The sequence below is a fragment of the Diabrotica virgifera genome, chromosome 3 (genome assembly GCF_917563875.1).
Source record: "Diabrotica virgifera virgifera chromosome 3, PGI_DIABVI_V3a".
Classification (NCBI taxonomy): domain Eukaryota; kingdom Metazoa; phylum Arthropoda; class Insecta; order Coleoptera; family Chrysomelidae; genus Diabrotica; species Diabrotica virgifera.
The window spans coordinates 117,024,742-117,048,441 of NC_065445.1; the positions used below are offsets into that span (position 1 = coordinate 117,024,742).

The window sequence follows — 23,700 nt, forward strand, 5'->3', positions numbered from 1 at the left end:
AAAATATGCGTTTTAGTTTCAGCTCAATGGCGAAGTTGTGGTTAACTGACAGGATTTTTAAGCAGAGGTTGAAGTGGGTTACCTTATGGGTATACCCAGAAGGGTAACAATTATGAAACTGAAACGCATATTTTGGGGTAACCTCTGGTTATCTCTTAACTACAAGTTAACTTTACTTTGTGAAACCAGCCTAAAGTTGTATCCATACGAAAAACTTTATTATTAATTTTACAAAAAAAAATTATTCTTTATAAAAAGTTCTGCATGGTCCAAAACCTAAGATTTAACCATCAAATATCAAATTTTTTGAATATTATACGAGGTATGTCAAAAAGTTTGAATTTCACTCAAGAGTAAAGTAGCTTTAAAGGAGACAAAAAAGTTTTAAAAACATTTTGTTTAACTAATGGGACCACAATAATAATTTAATTGGAACATACACAAATATTTTGGGAGGTTTAAGGGAACGCAATCACCATAAAATTTTTATGGGGTGCACAAATTTTACTTTTATTTTTTTTTAGAGATATTTCTGCCATATGAATGCCACATGTTCATTTTCAATCAAAAATCTCTAATAGTTTTCAATAAATTTAAAAAAATCAATTTTTATTTTGTAACTTCAAAAGGGAACTTCATTTTCACTCAAAAAAAAATTCAGGCCTGAAAGGGATATGTGGGTGCTTCATTTTTTATTAAACAAATGAACTGCGAAATTAGCTGTTTTTTTTAATAACTCATTTATTTAACTCATTATTAATAAACCTTGTTTATGTGCACATTTGTACTAAGGTAAGTTAGGTTCAGTCAAACTATTTTTGGTCCCAGAACATGTGATATAATATTATGACCTGCATTTTTGTTACACCCTGTATAGTTACGCACATATACAAATAATAAATAATACAAATAATTTATTTATATTATATTTATTTATCAAAAAAATCAAAAACTATACTTCTATTATAAATTCACAAAATTTAGGAACATTATTTTTTACTATAATAATGACATTTTGTGTTATAAAATAAATAATAAGCATGTATTATAGGGGAGTGCAATTAGAACGAAAAGATACAATGTTTCGGAAAAAATCAAACAAGGTTATATTTTTCTAAAATTTTTTTTGTTAGTTTATAAATATGTTAAAGTAAAAAGTTCTACTCACAAATTTCGCCGCTAATTGTTTATTAATTGTTTAAACAATAACAATTGTTTTGTATAAATAATGTTAAGAATATGGGTGAATTCAACATTTTAGTTTGATAAAAAATGTTTTTATTTTAGTTTTGATTATGCCGAACCCGAATCTGACATTACAATTTGCAAATTCAAAATGGCGGATTCAAAATGGCGGTTTTTTTCCTAAAAATCCTTAAAAAGTAGTTGTAAAATCCGAATTTTTTTTATAAAACGTGTTTGTTTGCATATATGTGGATATTTTTGAGAGGTTGCTGAACCTGAATCAAATTTTGATAATTTAAGTTATAAAATGGTAGATCCAAAATGGCGGATAACTTAAAAAATAGTTGTAAAATTATAATTTCTTTACAAAATGTATTTATTTGTACATATATTTATTTTGAGTGCGTTGATAAACCTAACTTAAATATTAACATTATAAACTATAAAATGGCGGATCCAAAATGCGGATTTTCTAAAAAAACATAAAAAAGGACATTTTTCTAAAACATTTATTGTCTTTATTTTTAACAGGTTGTTGAATCTGAATTAAAGATTAAAAATATAAATTTCAAAATGGCGGATCCAAAATGGCGGATATTTAAATGAAAAACAAGTAGAATCCAATCAAACAAATATGGAATTTTATTCTTAAAAAAAAAAGATAAACAAATAATTTTCACAATAATATTAAAAATTAAAATGTATTAGAAAGAATATTTAAAAAAAAAACAAATTTTCGATTATAAGGATATAATTACATATTGGAACATAGTTTTTAATTCGAAACAAATTTTCTTTATAAGAATTTTCGATATTGTGAAATATAAAGGTACTTTACTCTTGAATGAACTTCATATTTTTTGACATACCTCGTACAAAATTAACAAAATTTGATATTTGATGGTTGGATCTTATGTTATATACGATGCAGAGTTTTTTATAAAGAATAACTTTTTTTCGTAAAACTGATATTAAAGAAGTTATCAATAGGTTCCAAGTTACGCAGACACACTGTATAAGAGCTAAAAAAAAATTTTTTGCTGAACATTTATTATTGTTTAAACTTATTATTAAATGTATTTTAGGTAAGTTTTACAGAAAAAAGTTTTGATCACTATGTATATACATTTTTTCAGCTGGTAATTTTCGGTTTTTGTATTACATTTTTGTTATCTTTCTTAGTTTTCTAAAAAAGAAATTGTTTATTTCAATTTTAAATTAAAGTTCACTGTTTTTTAAAGATTACATCCTAAGCTTTAAAAAAATATTAAAAACATTGTATTAGATTTATTCAAACTTGAGTAATACCGTCTTAAAATGGTGGGAATTCTGTAAAACTACGAAGTTTTCAAAAATTACATTTTTTGAGACATCATATTATTTGAATTAAATTTTTGAGATTTTTTTTGAATAAAACATAGTTTAGAAAGATGATTAAGAGTTAAGTTGTGCAAATTTGAGAGTTTTATAGGTAAAATTGTATTAGTTACACATTTTTAAATCATTTTTAAACAAAATTCATGTAAGGCTCATTTTCCGCCCACACCGTACTTATGTCCATATATTTTATTTCTTTTTATTACAACCATAAGATAGCCTATTTCATCTTCTTTCATGTCAAATTTGTAAAATTTTTGTTGGTCCAGCTCATTTTCCGCCCACACCGTACTTATGTCCATATATTTTATTTCTTTTTATTACAACCATAAGATAGCCTATTTCATCTTCTTTCATGTCCAATTTGTAAAATTTTTGTTGGTCCATTAGTTAAAGAATTACATTAAAAAAACTCAACCGTTCACTTCTTCCAACGCTAGTTTACAGTGCGCCAATGTGTGTGAGAAGGGTGACTTTAGCGTTATAAATAAAAAATTACAGAAGCTAGAGATTTAATTTTAGAAAAATCTTTATATAAGTTTTTTTTTGTAAAATTTTCTGAATTTTTCAATGGTCAAGTCAGTTTTTTTCTAAAAATTATATTTTCGGAGTTATTTAAAAAAACATCTAACTTCGCTGTTCATTTGTTTAATAAAAAATGAAGCACCCACTTCTCGAGTAGAACTTTTTGATATGTTGTTTATTAAACATTTCTTAATGAAATTACAAAAAGTTTTATCTTGTTTGATTTTTTCCGAAGTGAAAATCTAAATGCACTCCCCTATTATATATAATAGGAACATAAAGTTACATAAAAATAATATAATTATTATATAAATCAAAATCTTAGGTCATGTAAAAGGTAATCATGCATAATTTTGTCATTATATTTCAAAATGGGTGACACTTACCTTAGCAACAGCTGCATTTCCTGAAAGCTCCTAGGGACAACTTAGATGTCCTAAATACTCAGTGACGGATTCGCGCTATTTAGAAAGAGAGAGCAATACTTTGAAAATGCATATGTCAATTTTACGCAGACTATCTTTCTAGGGTTAAACAATTAATAAACAATTAGCGGCAAAATCTGTGAGTAGAACTTTTTACATTAACATGTATATAAATTATCAAAAAAAGTTTTAGAAAAATATAAGCTTGTTTGAATTATTCTCAAACAATGCATGTTTTCATTGTATATTGACTCCCCTATATTCTTTTTATTAGAATATTTATCAAATTACTTGTGTTACTAGCCACACACTCTTGCAGTTTTTTAAAGTCAATAACAGGTTTATCAGCAGCTGCTTCTCATTGAGCGAATTTTAACTCAGAGTGTATTATTTCACAAGCATTCAAAATTGTTCGCTTCATTTTATACTAGTGATCCATTTTTAGATTAAGGTACTAGTGCACTTTAGAAGACCAAAAATAAGCATTTTTTCAAGAATTTTTTTCTCGGAACCTTTATTAAAAATGAACATAAAACTTTTTACATATTAACATCTAACTCTTGGAGAGTACAAAAAAAATATATCTTTTTTCATTTATGCACATACACTAATATTGTAGTGTAGAGGGCGCCAAAGTCGAGGCCTCGACAAAAGTAGTTCCAATTGCGGACAGTGTTAATCTCACAATTGGGATCTCTGAAACAAAAAAATCGTACGGCATTTGAAAAAGTAAGGTTTCTTACGTGACAATTTACCACAATTTGACCAAAAAATAAATACTTTTCAACAATGAAAAACTGAAGAAAAATGAACGATTTTTTCACAACAATTTTTCAAATTTCCGTAAATTTTTTTTGCGGAATTTTTCACTAACGGTTGCAAATTGTCACATAAAAAACCTTTCTTTTTCAAATGCCGTACGATTTTTTTGTTTCAGAGTATCTTGAGAGTAACTTTCCGCCATTAGAACTACTGTTCTTCGAGGCCTCGACTTTGCCGCCCTCTACAATATTACTGTAGGTGCATAAATGAAAAAAGATATATTTTTGCACTCTCTAAGAGTTAGATATTAATATGTAAAAAGTTTTATGTTCATTTTTAATAAAGGTTCTGAGAAAAAATTCTTGAAAAAATGCATATATGTATTTGGTGAGTGTACTAGTACCTTAAGGGCAGTCAAAGTCCGAAAATTGAAATCTCTTTCCAACGATATTTCCAACACATTATAGTATAAAATATCCATGGTTACAAAATTATTTGTTTTTTGAACGTCTGCACTTAACTAACCTTTGTACCGGTATCTTTATAGCCTATTAGTATTAGAGTGTTTTATGTTTTTGCGATTTCCTGAATACTAGTAACTTTTGATGTCACATATCTCTGGATCCTTAGATGATAGAATGTTCAAATTTTTACAGTAGTTGTAGATAGATAATATCAAGTCCCGCGGAAAACTTTATTGAAAAATGTACAAAAACAAGTAAAATAAAAAATAAAATCTAAACTTTTTTGGGTTTTTTTTTGTAAGAGTATTTAAAAAAAAATGAAATAAATGTTTCTTTCACTCTAACTTTGCAAAAATCTATACAGGACTAAACAATATACACACACCGGCAAAATTAGCCGAACACGTAAAAAATGGGACATGTTTGATGTCTCGTATTTCATAAACCAGTGGTCCGATTTGAGTTATTCTTTTAGTCTGTTATAGCCTTATTATTTAAGAATATCGGTGTAATAATATTGTTGCTAGACAGGTAAATGTCATTTTATACCGGGTGTAACAAGCATACTGTGTTTTTTTCTTAAAGTTCGGAACAACCTGTGGAATATTCCAGCATATTTAAAATATTAAAATTAAAACTCGATTGTAGGATTATGCTTTCTTAACATTTTCTTTTTTGATTCATTTGCTTATGTTGGAAAATAAAAAAGTTATGTGCTTTTACAACTAGCCATGTTTTTATCAATAAATCTTCATAGTAGGGGAGAAAAGTATGCTAAATTTGCAATTACTCGAGCGTTCTTGTGACCTGGAGTGGATTGTGAAGAGTGGGTGCTACAACCAAAAAAAATTAAGTTAAGTTTTCCATAAAGTGTGGGACTCTCCATTTTTCAATTTAATTTTCCATTTCCACCAATCGTTTTTTCCGATTATAGCGCTATTTATCCATAATAGGAAAAAATGTTGCGAATAAAAGTTGCTTATTTTTACGTCAAGGATCCAAATCTGCAATAAAAATTGGGGGCTCCTATTTAATATTTTAAAGTAACCCCCCACCCCACCTCCGTGGCGGGTCGTGTTTGGTGCCATTCGGTAGATTTTTGAAAAATATTGAATAGGTGTATTTTGCAGTTTTACGATCTGATGTTCATTTCGCAAAATATCGCAGGGTTCGTATTTATAATTTTTAATTTACCCCCTACCCCTCTGCGTGGGGTGTCACGAGCCCCACGGAGGTGGGGTGGGGGATTTAATTTAAAATATTGAATAGGAGCCCCCAATTTTTATTGCAGATTTGGATTCTTTACGTAAAAATAAGCAACTTTTATTCGACATATTTTTTCGAATTACGGATAGATAGCGCTATAATCGGAGAAAAATGATTGTTTCAAATGGAAAATTAAATTAAAAATTGAAAAGTCCCCCACTTTATGGAAAACTTAACTTAACCTTTTTCTGATTTTAGCACATACTCTTCACAATCCAATAGGTTCCCATAACGCTCGAGTAACTGCAAATTTAGTATACTTTCCTCCCCTACTATGAGGATTTATTGATGAAAGACATGGATAGTTTTTAACGCACATAACTTTTTTATTATCTCATATAACTAAATGAATCGAAAAGGAAAATATTAAGCAAGCCTAAGTCTACAATCGAGTATTAATTCTAATATTTTACATATGCTAGAATATTCCACAGGGTGTTCCAAACTTTAAGAAAAAAACACAGTATGATTGGTACACCCGGTATAAAATGGTATTTACATGTCTAGCAACAATATTATTACAACGATATTCTTAAATAATAAGGCTATAACGTACTAAAAGAATCACTCAAATCGGACTACTGGTTTATGAAATACGAGACATCAAACATGTCCCATTTTTAACGTGTTCGGCTAATTTTGCCGGTGTGTGTATCTATACTAAATTTACAATCAAGATGCAGTAGAAATAAACAATCCAAGACACTTTGAATGTTACTAGGAGCACTCCCGAATCATAATTTACAATGTATATATATTCTAAATCCCAAATCATGATTTCCAAAGTTTATACATTGTAAATTATGATTCGGGAGTACTCCTAGTAGCACTTAACGTGTCTTGGTTTGTTTATTTCTACTGCATCTTGGTTGCAAATTTAGTATAGTTTCAAAATAAAAAAAAAATAGGTCTCTAAGTGCTTTGGTTACAGAGCTATGTGACATAATGTTAACATTGTCGTTAAATGGGACTTTGGGTGCCCTTAAATGAACAATTAGAAAATTCAAAATCACTAATATTAAAAATTGAGATTTTATATAAAACTTGTCAAAGTCGCTAATCAGCCCCATAATAAAACTATCCACATAAACAGCTAAGCAGTTGTTGATTATCTGAGTGCTCTCCTCTGTAATTTGAAATTTGCTAGCGCACAATGTCTATTCCCATTTCGGTTCGCCTATAATAGATTTTTATACTTTTTCAGAGATGTCAACAACAACATAATGGAGTTGCTTATAATGGCCTATGCTTGTAAAACTTCATCAGCAAAATCTATTGTTGGAGTGATTCCTTACCTACCATACAGTAAACAGTGCAAGATGAGGAAGAGAGGTAGTATTGTCACAAAATTGTTAGCTCAAATGATGTGCAATTCTGGATTAACACATATTATAACAATGGACCTGCATCAAAAGGAAATCCAAGGATTTTTCGATTGCCCAGTAGATAACTTGAGAGCAAGTCCTTTTCTTCTTCAGTATATTCAAGAAAGTGTAAGTTCCCCGTATTGTAAATGATATCAGTAACGTCGTGGCCATAACTATAGCCATTATTTTTAAATCTATGCGTACTGCACCTAGTGTTGGAAAATTCTCGAGAATGAAACATCGGAGAATATTCTCGAGTATATTCTCGATATGGAGAATTTTCTGAGAATGAACCCTATGACGCACTTAGGGATATTGTTAAAGATGAAATAGGGTATTAAAAATCATGAAATTATATACAAAATTATGAGACGAAACAACAGTGTTCTTTATTATATAAAAAAATACAAACACAACAGACCACACAAAATTTATTTGATAAAAAATTTTCTTCTTTCTCATTCTTTTAACAGAAAATAACGGTTGTGGTGATCTAATCTGAATAAGATGAGGTCTCAGATTCAGAATATATTTCCATCGTTAGCTCATCCTCGTCACCTACATTCTGTATTTCAATGTACTAATAGGAAGTTGTGGGATTTTGTTTTTCACGAGTCGCCAGCTCAGTCATGGATTGATATGTCTAACAATTTTAAATTGTGAGCAATAAAAGTTACCTTACCAGCCCGTTCAGCAGTAAGCCGGTTTCTTTTAGAGGAGTGGATAAAACCATAAGTACTGAAACTTCTTTCAGTAGCTGCACTGGATGAAGGCATGCTTTACTTCGATCGATTCTAAATATTTGCACGTTAATATATCACCAAAACAATAAATGGTGACACTGTAAACACCCTAGCTAGTAGTTCATGGGATTTCCCAGCCCCGGCTACTTCATTTTTGGGATTTTATCTAAAATCGCGTGATTCCTCGGCCAGCCAAAGCGAATAAACATTTCGTGAGCGGAGCGGCAAATAGGTGTTTGGGCTTCTAGAATAATAATGTTTGGGGTGCAAAAAATATACTAGGTGAATTGGCAAAAACAATATACATATTTTTTAAATTATAATAATTTGACCCCTAAGTATCTAGTTTTTATTTTTATTTCGGTTTTTGTAAATCCGAAGTAATAGAACAAAAATATTAGCTGACAGTTTAGAATTAGAAAATTCTCGCCGAGAATATTCTTGAAAATATTCTCGTTCTCGAGAATATTCATCATCATCATCAGTGGCGTTACAGCTCTTTATGAGCCAAAGCCTTCTTCAGAACAATCCTCCATTCGCCCCTGTCTCTGGCAACTCTTCTCCATGCTCTAATTCCAATGGATTTCAAATCATTTTGTAGGTTGTCTTTGTACCTAAGTCTCGGTCTTCCTCTTGTTCGTTGTCCTATCGGCCCTCTTCGGTCAAAAACTTTTCTGACGATGGCATGTTCCTCTCGTCTGATTACATGACATATTCATCTAAGGCGTGCTACCTTAATGAATTTTACGTCAGGTTCTCCAAAACTTCTATACAACTCAAAGTTGTAACGCCTGCGCCACAAACATTGTTCTTTTATGCCTCCGTATATTCGTCTTAGTATTTTTCGCTCAAAACGTTTGAGCAGTTCTTGGTCATTCTGTGTAAGTGACCAAGTTTCTGAACCATATGTTGGCACTGGTCTTATTAGTGTTTTGTATACAGTCAGTTTAATTTTTCTAGGCATTTTTGAGGCCATCTGTCTTCTTAAGCCATAGTAACACTTGAGCCCCTTAAAGCACAAGTGGTGTAACTCACATTAACCTTGTTTTGAGTTATGTAATGTTTTACTGCAATTCTTATAAAAAATTCAAGAATGTAGTATTTAAGTTTTTTCTTTCGAAGATGTATTAAGAAAGGTTTGTTTTAATTATTACTGATAAAACTATGACCATTTTATTGAACATACATTTAATATTGTTAAAAAAGTAAACATTTTATTTAACATACATTTAATATTGCAGTTAACAACACTTAACTTATAAAATTTTTACTCATCTTCAATATTGACATCTACCTGCAGTGGCCCTATGTTTTGAGCATCTTCTGAAGTAAACAGATTCTCAAAATAGGGATGATGAATGGATTGAATAAAAGGGAAAAGTCTTTCATATCCTTTTTCTTCTCTTTGGTCACAGGTCGAGGTCCACTGTATAGTTTTGGTTGATCTATATTAGCTAAGGATCCTGGTCGTCATTTTTTAGATCCCGGGTTTAGGTCTAGCTCAAAGAATGGCATTTCATCCCTTAAGGGTTTCCTTAAAAAGTAATGTGAATGGAGTAATCTTTTGGTATCGAATCCACTGCATTTTTAACCATGATACTGCGTGTTTTTCCGTGTCATTCTTTCTTTTAGTGATTGACTTCAACAATGTGTCCACAGACAAAAAATCATTATTCGTCATAACGGTAACTTGGAAAGGATTTTTCTTCCTTGACTTGGCAATAAATAATACTGTACCAATCAGTGGAACAAAAGGTTTATAGCGTTTTGCTGTAATACTCGATAGAAGCAAAATCACAGTCATTGGGAAGAAAGAAATGACCACTTTGCATAGACTTTTGGTCTATGATTTCAATATTGTTGTCTTCACTTAACACCAGTTTTAATAATGTTAGGGCTATTTTCCAATTACTGTTACGTATCACTATACATAACATATTTTGCTTTTGACGCTCGTGTTTGTATGTGTTTGACTAAACAAGCGCCCATTTCTTGCGAACCTTTAGATCCAGTTACTTCATCCCAACAATACATTAATCCCTTTTTTGTTGAAAGCTCATGGCAACCTAAATTGTAGACGTACAAATTACGTTTATAGTAGGCCATTTGACATGTTAGACGTGGAAAAGATAAAGACTTTTCTAAGTCAAAAGAAAAGGCATAGTAGACCAGGGTAATAAGACAAAAATATACCCTGTTCGTGACACTTCAGCAGCCAGGGTACTGAAGCGTTTTTTCGACAAGTAATACCTATAGGAACAAATTGTAACTATTTCCTGCGTAGGATCTAGCGGCTATTTTTATTTATAAACAATTAACTGTCAAAAAATGGCATTTTCTCCTTTTTTTTTTTCAAATCAATTGAAAACAATGAAACTTATGATTTCTTTAGTACAAATATCGTTGAGATTATGGAAAAAGCTTTAAAATGACATATTACAAAGTTTGATATACTCATTTATTGTTAATATAATTGAGAAAAAAGGTCGGAATTGCAAAAAAAATATTTTCGCAATAACTGCTGTAAAAATTAGTGTACAGGTTTGAAATTTTTGTCAAATGAGGGTTCTTTGGTGCTTAATATGTGATAAAAATTTCAAAGCGATCCATTGAGTTGTTTAAATTTTATTCGAATTGTTTATCTCAGAGAGCATTTTCTTTGCAATAACATAAGTCAGAAAAAAATGACGTTAGAACCATTCCACAGGTGTCAAATGGAAGAGCATGAGCTATATTTTCAACTTGGTTTAGAGAAAGCGAATAAAAAATGCATTTATTAGTAATAAATAATTATGCAAAAGTATGTAAATCTTCCCTTATAGACTTTTTGAATAACTTTTTCCAAAAAAAATAACTTTTTTTACTCTGTTTTAAGTGCACAACTACCAAGTAATGTTATTTATATCATACTTGATTAAAAATTGTAATAAATATATATAATTTCTTATATAACAAAATAAAAAGTTTATAAGGAAAGATTTACGATACTTTTGCATAATTATTTATTACTAATAAATGCATTTTTTATTCACTTTTTTTAAACCAAGTTGAAAATATAGCTCATGCTCTTTCATTTGACACCTGTGGAATGGTTCTAACTTCATTTTTTTCTGACTTATGTTATTGCAAAAAAAATGCTCTCTGGGATAAACAATTTGAATAAAATTTAAACAATTGAATGAATCGCTTTGAAATTTTTATCACATATTAAGCACCAAAGAACCCTTATATGACAAAAATTTCAAAGCTGTACACTAATTTTTATAATAGATATTGCGAAATTAATTTTTTTCGCAATTCCGACCTTTTTTCTCAATTATATTAACAATAAATGAGTATATCAAACTTTGTAATACGTCATTTTAAAGCTTTTTCCATAATCTCTAAGATATTTGTACTAAAAAAACCATAAGTTTCACCGTTTTCCATTGATTTGAAAAAATAAGGAAAAATGCCATTTTTTGACAGTTAATTGTTTATAAATAAAAATGGCCGCCAGATCCTACGCAGGAAATAGTTACAATTTGCTCTTATAGGTATTACCTGTCGAAAAAACGCTTCAGTACCCTGGCTGCTCGAGTGTCATGGAAAAAACCTTATTAATACCCTGGACTATAGTAGGATATATTAGAAGCTGATTTTTCGGTATCCACAAACACGTGTGAAAACAAAAACAGTTGCAGGAACAGTGGTGTATATCCCTTGTACTTCACTTTGGCTGTCAACAGATAGGTGACTCTACTGACAACACAAAATGTGTTGCCTATCTACAAGGTTACTATATGACTTATAACTTAAACCATTTGTGCTAATATAAAATACTTGTTGTGGAACACGATTTAGACCTTAACTAAAATTTAATGGAAAATGGAGTTACACCACTTGTGCTTTAAGGGGCTCACTTTTTGGCGAGCACTATTCTTCTTTTAATTTCTTTTTTTTTTTTTTGAGTGAATTTGATGGCCTTGGCCGAGCCAATTAGCCAGACATTTTGTTATTTTAAAAACAAACAAATTTGATTTTTCAATCAGAGGAATTTTTTCTGTATTTCTAACTCTAAATACATAACAAACTAACATTATTATCTACAATTATTATCTAAATAATACTCTATTTTGGTTGTTCATTTTTTTTTTTTGTAAATTTTTATTTTTTTTTGTATTTTTTTGCATTTTTTTTATATTGTTAATTTTTGTTTTTTTTTTTATTAATTTTTTTATTGTTATTTTTTATAAATTGTTTTTTTTTGTACTACGCTAAGACGTAAACCCGATTCAACCTCGCGGAGGTTTACATCTTCTTAGTTTTTTTTTTGCTTTTTTTTTTCTTTTTTTATTTTTTCTGTTTTTTTATTTTTTCTGTTTTTTTTTTTCTTTTTTTTTTTCTTTTCTTTTTCTTTTTTTTGTTCTTTTCTTTTTTCAATTATAATATACAATAATTACTTAAATCTACAGGATTATTTAAAACAAAATAACAACAAAACAAACATGTTTGTTTTGTTTTAACAAACATGCCTGCTTTGTTTTAACAAAATTTCTTAAATACAGGGTAAATTTTATTGCTACAATCTATATTTACAATTTTTGATATGTTCGTAAATTGTTTTTAATATATTAATATCTTCAGAAAATATCAAATTGTTCAGGTAGACGGGAAGTGGAATTTTTAATATATTAAGATTATCATAAAATTTGTTTATATTTACTGATTGATGTGAACATTCGAGGAGAATATGTAGTAGATTACCTTCTTTTCCACACTCACAGTTAGGTGACTCTGTGAGACCCAGACTGTACATATGAAGGGGGGTAAGAGCATGATTACATCTCAATCTATTTATAACTCTTATAAAATGGCGATTTGATACAGAATGAAACCATCTTTTAATGGGAATTTCAGGTCGCATTTGTTTGTAATTACTACCAGTTCTCGTGTTTCGATAATACCTTTGTCAATTTTCTTTTTGGTGTCGTCTACTAATAATATCAATATCCGAAATGGGTAGTAAGTTCATGGGAAGTTCTTCGCCTATTTCTAGGGCGGATTTGGCTAGCCTGTCTACTATTTCGTTACCCCTAATGCCTGCGTGTCCCTTTATCCATGATATAATGATGTTTTTTCCTAAATTTGCAATTTTATTATAAAGAGTCATAATTTCTTTTAATTTCTTCACTGACATTGTTATCTTTAGTTAGCAGCGAGCCTAAGTATATGAAGGTGTCGACACCTTCCAGTTCTACGTCGTCAATTATTATTCTTGTAGGTGTCGGGTTGCTTGACCTAATGCATCACACTAGGTCATATTATAGCCACTTTACACGATGCAAGTAACTGCGAAATTTATTGCACAAGTTCTTGCAGCAAGAACTTCTGCAATAAGTTGCAACTAGCTTTCTGCAATAAAGTGATTACACGGTGCAAGTAATAGGGAACTTGCATAAATTTTTAAATTCGAAAAAAATGTTATAAATCACAACACAACATAATTTAAAACATGTATCAAAGATAAAAAAGTTTTGTTTGTCTTTCGTTTGGCCCCTAAAGACAATTAAAAATTCAAATTAAAACAGGTGGTCCAAAACGCTTCGTGACGTCACTTGGTTTTACATTTACATTTTTCCAATAAAGTAAACAGAATTTTAAATTAGACGTTATAAACGTCAGTAGAAAATACATTTGTGTGACGTTACAATTGTTTTTGATCATTTGAACTATTCATAGAAAAATTCGTACTTTTACAAAATGGTTTTATTTTCAATAGTAAACCTTCGTTCCTTTCCTTCAAAAACAGTATAAAACTACAATTTTAACAAACTGGTATATATTATTACAATGACATACGATAAATGTCATTAGAATATAAATATTTTTGACTTATTCCACGACGATGAGCTTGCCAAATACCCAAGTAGGTGGAGGCCAATAAACTAAAGAAGGAGAAGAAGAATATACCTAAATATAAGGTTGTGTCTAGGTATACGTTACCGTGTACGCAAATAAAAAAGTTAAAGTGTCAGTGATTTCTTATTTTTTATTTGTTTAGTGTTTGTTTTTAAATTAACTACGGAGTGTGGACAATTATTTAGTTCTTTTAATGAGTTTAAGAACATTTTAAAACAGTACGAAAAAGATAAGAGACTATAAGTTAATATATATTTTTTTTAGTTATAAATGAAATAGTATGTATTACCGTAAAAGATTAATATAAAAAGAAGACCTAAAGCTTTCACAATAATAATTAACTTGTTCTGAAGCTATTATCCTTGTGGCATTTTTGTAATCAACTATTCTAAATGGGAACTAAGCCACAATTTAACCAAAAACTGATTTTATTAACGTTTCGACGTCTAAATCGGACGTCGTTTTCAAAATACAAAATATTATTAAATTAAACAAAAATGATGTTGCTTAGTAAAAAATTTTTCTAATAATTTATTTAATCTGACTAATTTTTGTATTTTGACAATGACATCCGATTTGGACGTCGAAACGTTAAAAAAATCATTTTGTTAGTTAAATTGTGGCTTATTTCCCATTTAGAATAGTTGATTATAATAATTAACTTACGTATAAAAATTATTTTAGCAATATTTTGTACGTGTCATATCAACTAAATACATATTTTGCTAACCTAAATATATACTTTTATATATACATTGATTTATTACAATTAAGTTTGAAACATCTAAATAGTTCTGCTTCCCTTCCCTTAACAAGTATTTTTCTATCAAACAAACACTAAACATATCAAAATAGCATGTACCAAAATATACAGTCACTGCGCACGTTAAATAATAAGTCACTGGCTTGATCAAGTTTAATTCGCGTGTACCTAACTTTTTTTATTTGCGTACACGTTAGAGTGTACCTAGACACAGCGAAATATAACCATAATAATAACTAATGTAAAACTATGTGACGTCACGGGTCGTATGAACTATTTTATACCGCAGAAGACTTTAAATATGTATTTCTAAGTTATTACGAGTTTTTGAAGCGTGAAATTTTGGAAATCTCATTTTTAAACAAAACTGAACATTATTATGTAACAAAAAAAATGTGCAAGTTCCCTATTGCATAAACTGACATGAAATGGACAGAAACTTTGACATACCATAAATTTTAGGTTATGTTGTTTTTATAAATTAAAAATGTAATTTTTTGAGTAGAGTTATCAGATATATTAGATTAAAAATGTTAGTTTGAGAAAATTATAATATGTATTATGTATAACAAAATCAATTAATACCTAATGCAAGTATACCTATAATACATTATTCATTTACAAAAGGAAACAAGTTGTTAAATACAAAAGAAATAAAAATAGAATATAGTTTCTTTAATCCTTATGTTGCATAATTAAAGTTATCCACCAGAATAATGTTATCTGTGAAGCGTGAAATTGGTAAAAAGTTCCTCTAGTTTTGTCAAAAATTGTTTAGTTTGAAATTTAGGATGACACAATGTCAAAACAAACAGTGTAGCCTTAAAAGTTACTAAAAATATAACCAAATTGCAGAAAAAATTGCATGAAAAATAGGACATGTTCTATTTAGCTGCAACTTCTTGCTGCAAGAAGTTGCAGCTTTTCTGTGGAATTCGCGTATGACACGATGCAATTTCTATTGCTGCAAAAAATTGTGCAATTAATTGCGCAATTAGTTGCATCGTGTAAAGTGGCTATTACACACTAAGAATATTCTCTCTTGAGAATATTCTCTTCTTACATCACTAACTGCGCCTGTCCACATGTTTCAATCACTTAGGGCCAGTTTCACTAACAACAAATAAATCAATGAATAGTTTATTCTTGGAATAAAATTTATTAGTCGATTATATTTTCACTGTCTTTCAATACAATTCTGATAATTTAGTCTGACGAATTTTCTTTGTTATAGATATTTAAAGCGAGATTAACTTGTCAATTTATTTAAAGAGTAAATATGTACTTATTTGTTTAATAAATAAATAAAATGTTATTTGAAGTTAGTGAAACGTAGATGTGTCAGTTTATTGGTTGAATAACTTTATTCACGGAATAAACTACTGCTTGTCTTTGGTGAAACTGTCCATTAATATTACTTATATTTTTTTATCAATAGCTATATTTTTACAACCCCATATCATATGTTCTATGAACCCAGTCACATATGAATTGGACCAAAACAACATACAATACAATTTTATTTTTCAGAATTAGAATTTATTTAACTATTATAAATTAGACGGATATGATTAAGATTATTTGATACTACAGTAAAGTATCCGCTAACCGAAACATCGTTTAACTGAAATGGCTGACATTTTCAATAATTTTGTTAATAAAAAGTACCTATGTAAATTTAAAAAAAGCAATAAAATTAAGGAAAATGAACATGTTTAGAGTGTTTTCCGAAGCGGTCTCCTCCTCCCCCCACCCCCCAAATTATTTCGGTTAACGGAGGTTGTACTATATGTAGATTTGCCAGTTAATCAACAATTACTAATATCTTATTAATTGTATTGATTATAAAATAAACAAAAAGAAAAAGTAATGCCATGGTGCAAATTAATTGAACCATCACTCAATCAATGATAAGTATTTATTTTTCCAATAAAATATCTTGCATAATTTTTTCTGCAAATTATGTTTGCAAGTGTGTGTTGAAGAAATAATGTATGAAGTTGATTTAATTTAGGACCTTGTCAGAATGGTTTGCGGAAAGGGTTTATCTAACAATTTATAAAATTCCATTCTTGCGACCTATAAGAAAGGACTCTCTGAACATAAAATTCCTCACAATTTAAGTATTCCTCAAGGAAGTGTGCGAAATATTTATTTATTTACGGGCAAGCCCAATTCTATAAAAATAATTATATTTTTTAATTGATTATAAAGTATTACATAAATACTTACTATTGGGACCGTGCAAGTTCGGCAAAGCGACCCCTATTTCTACGCTCTATACGAAAATTCGCACTTTTAATTATATTGGCCAATTATATTAGTCCTGGTTACTGGATAATTGTCAAGGCCATAGTCCAAAAAAATAATAAGAAGAAAAAATAAGATTCAGGTAATGTTATGAAAACGTCAACAATTGTATGTAGTAAATAAAATTAGTTATTAAAATGCAGTACTGCAAGCAAAATAAAATTAATTAAATTTACCTTTATATAATAATTGCATATCATATCATTATTGTGGAGCAATATATAATTTTTCTGCTTCATTTTGACAATTTCAATTGACAATATGAATTATTTAAGATAGTTGCAATATTTCTCCGCGACTCGCGCAGGGTAGTTTCTCGTTTCCCCTTCCAAGTACTTGCACTCCGCGAATACAGATGATAACAATAACATAATAGAATATAGAAAACAAATACTTGAATACAAAAATAATTTGTCAAACATTTTGCACGAGAGATTGAAACCTTATACCGAAACGTTTCTAGGAGAATATCAGGCAGGATTCAGGCGTGGACGTTCAACCATTAACCAGATCTTTACACTACGACAGATCCTGGAAAAAGCGCAAGAGTTTAACATAGATATGTACCATATTTTTGTCGATTTTAAAGCTGCTTATGACAGTGTATTAAGACCAAGTCTCTACAACGCTATGAATGAGTTAGGAATTCCAAAAAAACTCATATGCATGATAAAAGTGACAATGGCGAAGATGATATCAGCAGTAAAAATTCAAAACGACTCGTCAACCCCATTTGAAATACATAGGGGGTTAAGGCAGGGAGATGCGCTGGCGTGTCAACTTTTTAATGTAGCATTAGAAAAAGTCGTACGAGACGCTAATATAGATAGCAGGGGAACAATATTCAATAGATCTGTCCAAATTCTAGCATATGCAGACGACGTGGACATTATAACAAGAACCAGAGCGAGAACTGAGGAAATCCTAACCGAGCTAGTAGCAGCAGCAGAACAAATGGGGTTACATATAAATCGAAATAAAACAAAATTCATGGCGACTAACACAAACACAAGAGCTGGAAATGTTGACGCAGATCTAATCATCAATGACCAAAACTTCGAACGGTCAAAGAGTTCATATATCTAGGGACATCGGTTAACCCCAATAATAACACATCAGAGGAAATAAAAAGACGAATAATAATTGCAAACAGGTGTTATCATAGTCTATCAAATACTTAGCTAACAAACATCTGTCTAAAAAAACTCGTATAAGGCTGTATAGAACATTGATAGTCCCCGTTCTCACATACGGATCAGAGGCATGGACGCTAACTAAAACAGATGAATGCGCTCTGTCGATTTTTGAAAGAAAGGTGCTACGTAAGATATTCGGAGGGGTCTGTGAGAACGGAATATGGAGGCGTAGATATAACTTTGAACTGCAGAATATCTACAAGCATACGTTTGGTGGAAAAGATATTATCACTATAATTAAGCGAAACCGCCTGCAGTGGGCAGGACATGTAGCCCGGGCCCCTGAATCGAACATGATAAAAAAGATTCTAACAGCGCAACCCGTGGGAATGAGAAGACGGGGTAGACCAAAGCTGAGGTGGATGGACGGGGTAACACAGGATGCCGAGAAAATCGGAGTCGGCAACTGGAAAATGCAAGCAAGGGACAGAACAGAATGGCGTAGAAAGCTTGAGAAGTTTGAGGCCCTCTAAGGGCTGTAGCACCAAGATGATGATGATGAAATTGCTTTTAAAACGACTGATGGAGTTGTCAAACAGTTGTATATTGTGAAGGGAATTAGCTAGATTCAAGGCTCTGGGTATAAATGAAAAAGAGAATAACCTATGGAAGGGTACATAAAATGTTCGCACTTGTCTAGTGGAGCAAGGTGGTACAAACAGTCCGATCTTATTAAGTAGTTGATATAACTGCATATACTATTTAAGATCTTGAACAGTAGTAAAAGAAGGGACCTGTAGTTGATGTTGCCATACAGTGTAATCTTGATACGTATGAAGCTTAAAAGCAATGTAACGGAAAAAATATAATTTCATAGTTTAAAAAACGGGAAATATTGAAACAAAGCACAATAATTATCCACTTAGTGAATTGGACCATAAATTATCTTGGCAATTAGAAGGCTATAAGCGCTTAAGTTAAATCAAAGGATAAAGTGAAACGTACGTCCATGTGTATCATTGATATGTCACGTATTGTCAGTGGTAATAATTAGAAAATGGCTATTATCCCGTGGACGTATTATAAAGTTATTTTATTGAAGTGTTTAATATTTTTTCACTATTGAGGAAATTGATGAACTCAACATTAAACAGCTTAAACATCATACCGACTATTACTCGTATAAAGATAAATAATATAGAACGGTAATGAATAAATTTAAAAAAACAACAACGAAAAGTTAAACGGTAATCTCGAAAATAAACAAATTAGTTTCTATTCGACGGAACTATAGCTACACTCATAAATATTACTCGTCACTTTTGCTTAAGAAATACATAGGTATTTACCGGAAGTAATCAAATTACGAGAGGACAGTAGTTAGTCTACGGCAAGTTACCACTAAGGTGAACCACTAAGGCAAGTTTTAATAAACAAAAATATAGACATCGAGGAGTCAGACAGGAATGTATATTATCGCCACTTTTATTTAATCTGTATAGTGAAGCCATCTGTCAACAAGCACTCATGGAAGATGTTGGTCTGATAATAAATGGTGAGACGATCAACAATATAAGGTATACTGACGATACGGTTCTCCTATCGGGAACGCTAGTACAACTACAACATATCGTTCAAAGTCTCAATATATACTGTAACAGTTACGGCTTGAAAATTAATTTGAAAAAAACTAAATTTATGGTAATCGCGAAATCAAAGAACATCAGAGCTAATTTTTTAATAGACAATACGGCAATTGAGTGTGTGTCCTGTTATAAATATCTAGGTGCTTGTTTCACAGACGATACTGATCAAACAAAAGAGATTAAATGTAGAATAAAAATTGCTAGATCAGTCTTTAATAGAATACGCAAACTCTTTTGCACTCGTGATATCAACATAAAGTTACGAATACGAATGCTGCGGTGTTATGTCTTTTCCACCCTATTACATGGAGTTAAGGCTTGGACACTAAAACAGTCGATCATAAAAAACATCGAAGCATTCGAGATGTGGTGCTATAGGCGCATTCTCAAAATATCATGGATGTACCGCGTCACTAACACGCAAGTACTCCAAACTTTAGACAAAAGATGCGAAATTATAAATGAGTGAAGAAAGTATAGAATAGAGAAGAAGGAAGGTAGAAGAATAGGATAGAGCACCGGCTAAGTAGCTCCAGAAACAAGAGACTAAAAGAAGGTGGGATTCGAGGGCCAGAAAAAGGAATAAAATTAAAACAGATTTCTTTCTGAAATAATTTGGGCGTGGAAGACGGAGAGCTGGAAGAATAAAACAGAAATTAAATAAATAAAAACAGACAGAGATCTTGAACAGACCAAAATGGAGGGCGCCATCGGTCTTACTCTTCTGCAAATTAACAAATATATAAATAACTAAACTTTCCTGATATAAAATTTATGTTGTTTCGTCCTAAATCAACTACCCTTTGAAGTGAAACTGGAAAGAGATAATGTAATAAGCAAAAAAAAATTCTACCAAATTATTTATTACAATTTTCAAAAATATAGTACAATTTACAAAAGAAAATATACAATGCCATACATATAGTTCGTAAAAAGTTGAAAATAAAAAGTTCTAAGTAGTGAGATTTTATGGTTTAAAAATAGAATAACCAATTAGTTTTTTATGTTTGTACTGTTCATTGAAATTTAAATAAACCCAAAAAAATTAGGTACCAGAATATTTGAGATATATATTTTACCGCTTTTTCACCAGTAGCGGTAGAAAATCCTGGATAAAGTCTCCCTGAAGACTTTAGTTGGCTGATAATCACATCAGCGATCAGCACACCGTGGTAGAGAGAAGTTCAATGGAACTTGACCCATACATTCACGTCCGATAGAAAGAAACCATTTGATTTTCGGAGACGTCTCACCATAGGACGTTCCAGACAGCCTCCACCGGAAAGTAAACCTCTTTACTTCGACGAAACGGAAAGTTTCCAGGTACAGAAACTATGCAGAAACTCCAACAAAAAAACATGTGACCAAACTCCAAAACTCTAACCAAAATCCAAACTCCAAAACGGAAACCAGCCAAAACCAAAACTCCAAACGGACAACCCTGAAACAATAGAATATTGTTTAGAATCTAGGAAACTAAAAAGACAATTTTTTTACCGGGATGCAAAAAGCAATTAAAGAATGTTTACCTTGTACAATGGGTCCTCGCAAAAACCACTGCTTGATACGACAGTAAAATGAAGACAAAGACAAATGAGATATTAGCGGACTTTCAGAATAACGCACTTTTAAAAAACTAAGGGTCGGTTGTTCGAACGCTAATCAACAATGATCACTATCAAATATTTAATTACTGTCACAACTGTCAATGTCAACTTTGGTTGGGTTGCTGAAAACATAATTGATTATTATTATGAGATTAGTAAATCAATTAACATAACAATTATAAACATAATTGATTAACTAATTTCATAATTGTAATCAATAATTACGTTTTCAGCAATCCAATCAAAGTTGACATTGACAGTTGTGACAGTATTTAAATATTTGATAATGATCATTTATGATTAGCGTTCGAACAACCGGCCATTAGGGCCGGTTGTTCGAACGCTAATCAACAATGATCACTATCAAATATTTAATTACTGTCACCAAAACTGTCAATGTTAACTTTTATTGGGTTGCTGAAAACATAATTGATTATAATTATGAGATTAGTTAATCAATTAACATAACAATTATTAACATAATTGATTAAGTAATTTCATAATTGTAATCAATTATGTTTTCATCAACTCAAACAAAGTTGACATTGACAGTTGGTGACAATAATTAAATATTTGATAATGATCATTGTTGGTTAGCGTTCGAACAACCGGCCCTAAACGACGTATAGAGGTGGGAACGAATATATTTTAATAGAGCCTTTGTAACTGTAACAGATAGGAGTGGCACATGAAGCAAAAGAAGAAGTAGTTAGTCGTTCTAACAATAATTATTTGATAATAAGAATTACAGTAACATATATAAAGACTAAAAGTTAAATATTTTGAAAAACCAAATAAACAATAAAATCAAATAATAAATGAAATGTATGGCTGAAAGAATTCGGCCGATGGCCTTTTGGTATATTGTATCAATAAAGTACAAATTATCTCTCTCAAATAATAAACAACAATGCGCCAATGTCACTGTTACTTAAAATCCATCATCATCATCTTGGTGCCACAGCCCTTAGAGGGCCTCGACCTTCTCAAGCTTTCTATGCCATTCTGTTCTGTCCCTTGCTTGCATTTTCCAGTTGCCGACTCCGATCTTCTCGGTATCTTGTGTTACCCCGTCCATCCACCTCAGCTTTGGTCTACCCCGTCTTCTCATTCCCACGGGTTGTGCTGTTATAATCTTTTTTATCATGTTCGATTCAGGGGCCCGGGCTACATATCCTGCCCCTGCAGGCGGTTTCGCTTAATTATAGTGGTAATATATTTTCCACCAAACGTATGCTTGTATATGTTCTGCAGTTCAAAGTTATATCTACGTCTCCATATTCCGTTCTTACAGACCGCTCCGAATATCTTGCGTAGCACCTTTCTTTCAAAAATCAATAAAGTGGATTCATCTGTTTTAGTTAGTGTCCATTCCTCTGATCCATATATGAGAACGGGGACTATCAATGTTCTATACAGCCTTATACGAGTTTTTTGAGACACGTTTGTTAGCTAAGTACTTTGATAGATCATGATAACACCTGTTTGCAATTATTATTCGCCTTTCTATTTCCCCTCATGTGTTATTATTGGGCTTAACCAATGTCCCTAGATATATGAACTCTTTGACCGCTTCGAAGTTTTGGTCATTGATGATTAGATCCGCGTCAACATTTCCAGCTCTCCAGCTAACAAACAAAGTATCGACATGCCATATTGTTTATCGTTGTTTAACTTATCGTTCTATGGACAAGCGGCTTAATTTTGCGATACTAGTTTATGTGAGTAAAAAAGAGACCTGCTATAAAAAGTAATTCATGAATAATTTCATGCATGGGAAACGTTAGAGTGGAAGAACTATATAGTATACAGTGCTAGTCAAAAGTCCGTACTCCCCTCGTATCTTTCGAACGGTTATACCTATAATAGGGAAATTTGGTGGGAGGAAATAAACGGACGTGAGATTCTTAACTAGTCATGACAGGTGACGTAATAGTGACAGATGACGTTACAGAGCCACTGTGACCGATAATTTTAAATGGGACCTTATGGCAAGTGATACCTCGTTTGAAAGGTATTCAAAATACCTTATCAGTCATACTAATTTTTGTAGGTTTTAGTTGATTTTGATTTTGGTGAATAAATTAAATGAATATAATATTTTAGTTCCGCATTTAATTAATAAAAATTCAAATGTCCGCCTATGGTTTTTTTGTCAAAAAGGTTTACGATTTTCAATTATCTAGTAGTTTTTACGTTAACGTCAAGCTTTTTGACAAGTAA

At 31.0% G+C, this 23,700-nt stretch overlaps 1 protein-coding gene across 3 annotated transcripts in view; it reads left to right on the forward strand.

Annotated features, from left to right (window-relative positions):
* The window catches only part of LOC114334574 (phosphoribosyl pyrophosphate synthase-associated protein 2), a 59,059-nt gene that overhangs the window by 15,725 nt on the left and 19,634 nt on the right, over positions 1–23,700 (forward strand). For all 3 annotated transcript variants that reach the window (XR_007697108.1, XM_050646874.1, XM_028284640.2), the window contains one exon: positions 7,209–7,497. Coding sequence is in view for 2 of the 3 variants with exons in the window: in XM_050646874.1 (XP_050502831.1) it covers positions 7,209–7,497 (289 nt within the window). In the remaining variant the exon portion in view is untranslated. The remainder of the gene's footprint in view (positions 1–7,208; positions 7,498–23,700) is intronic.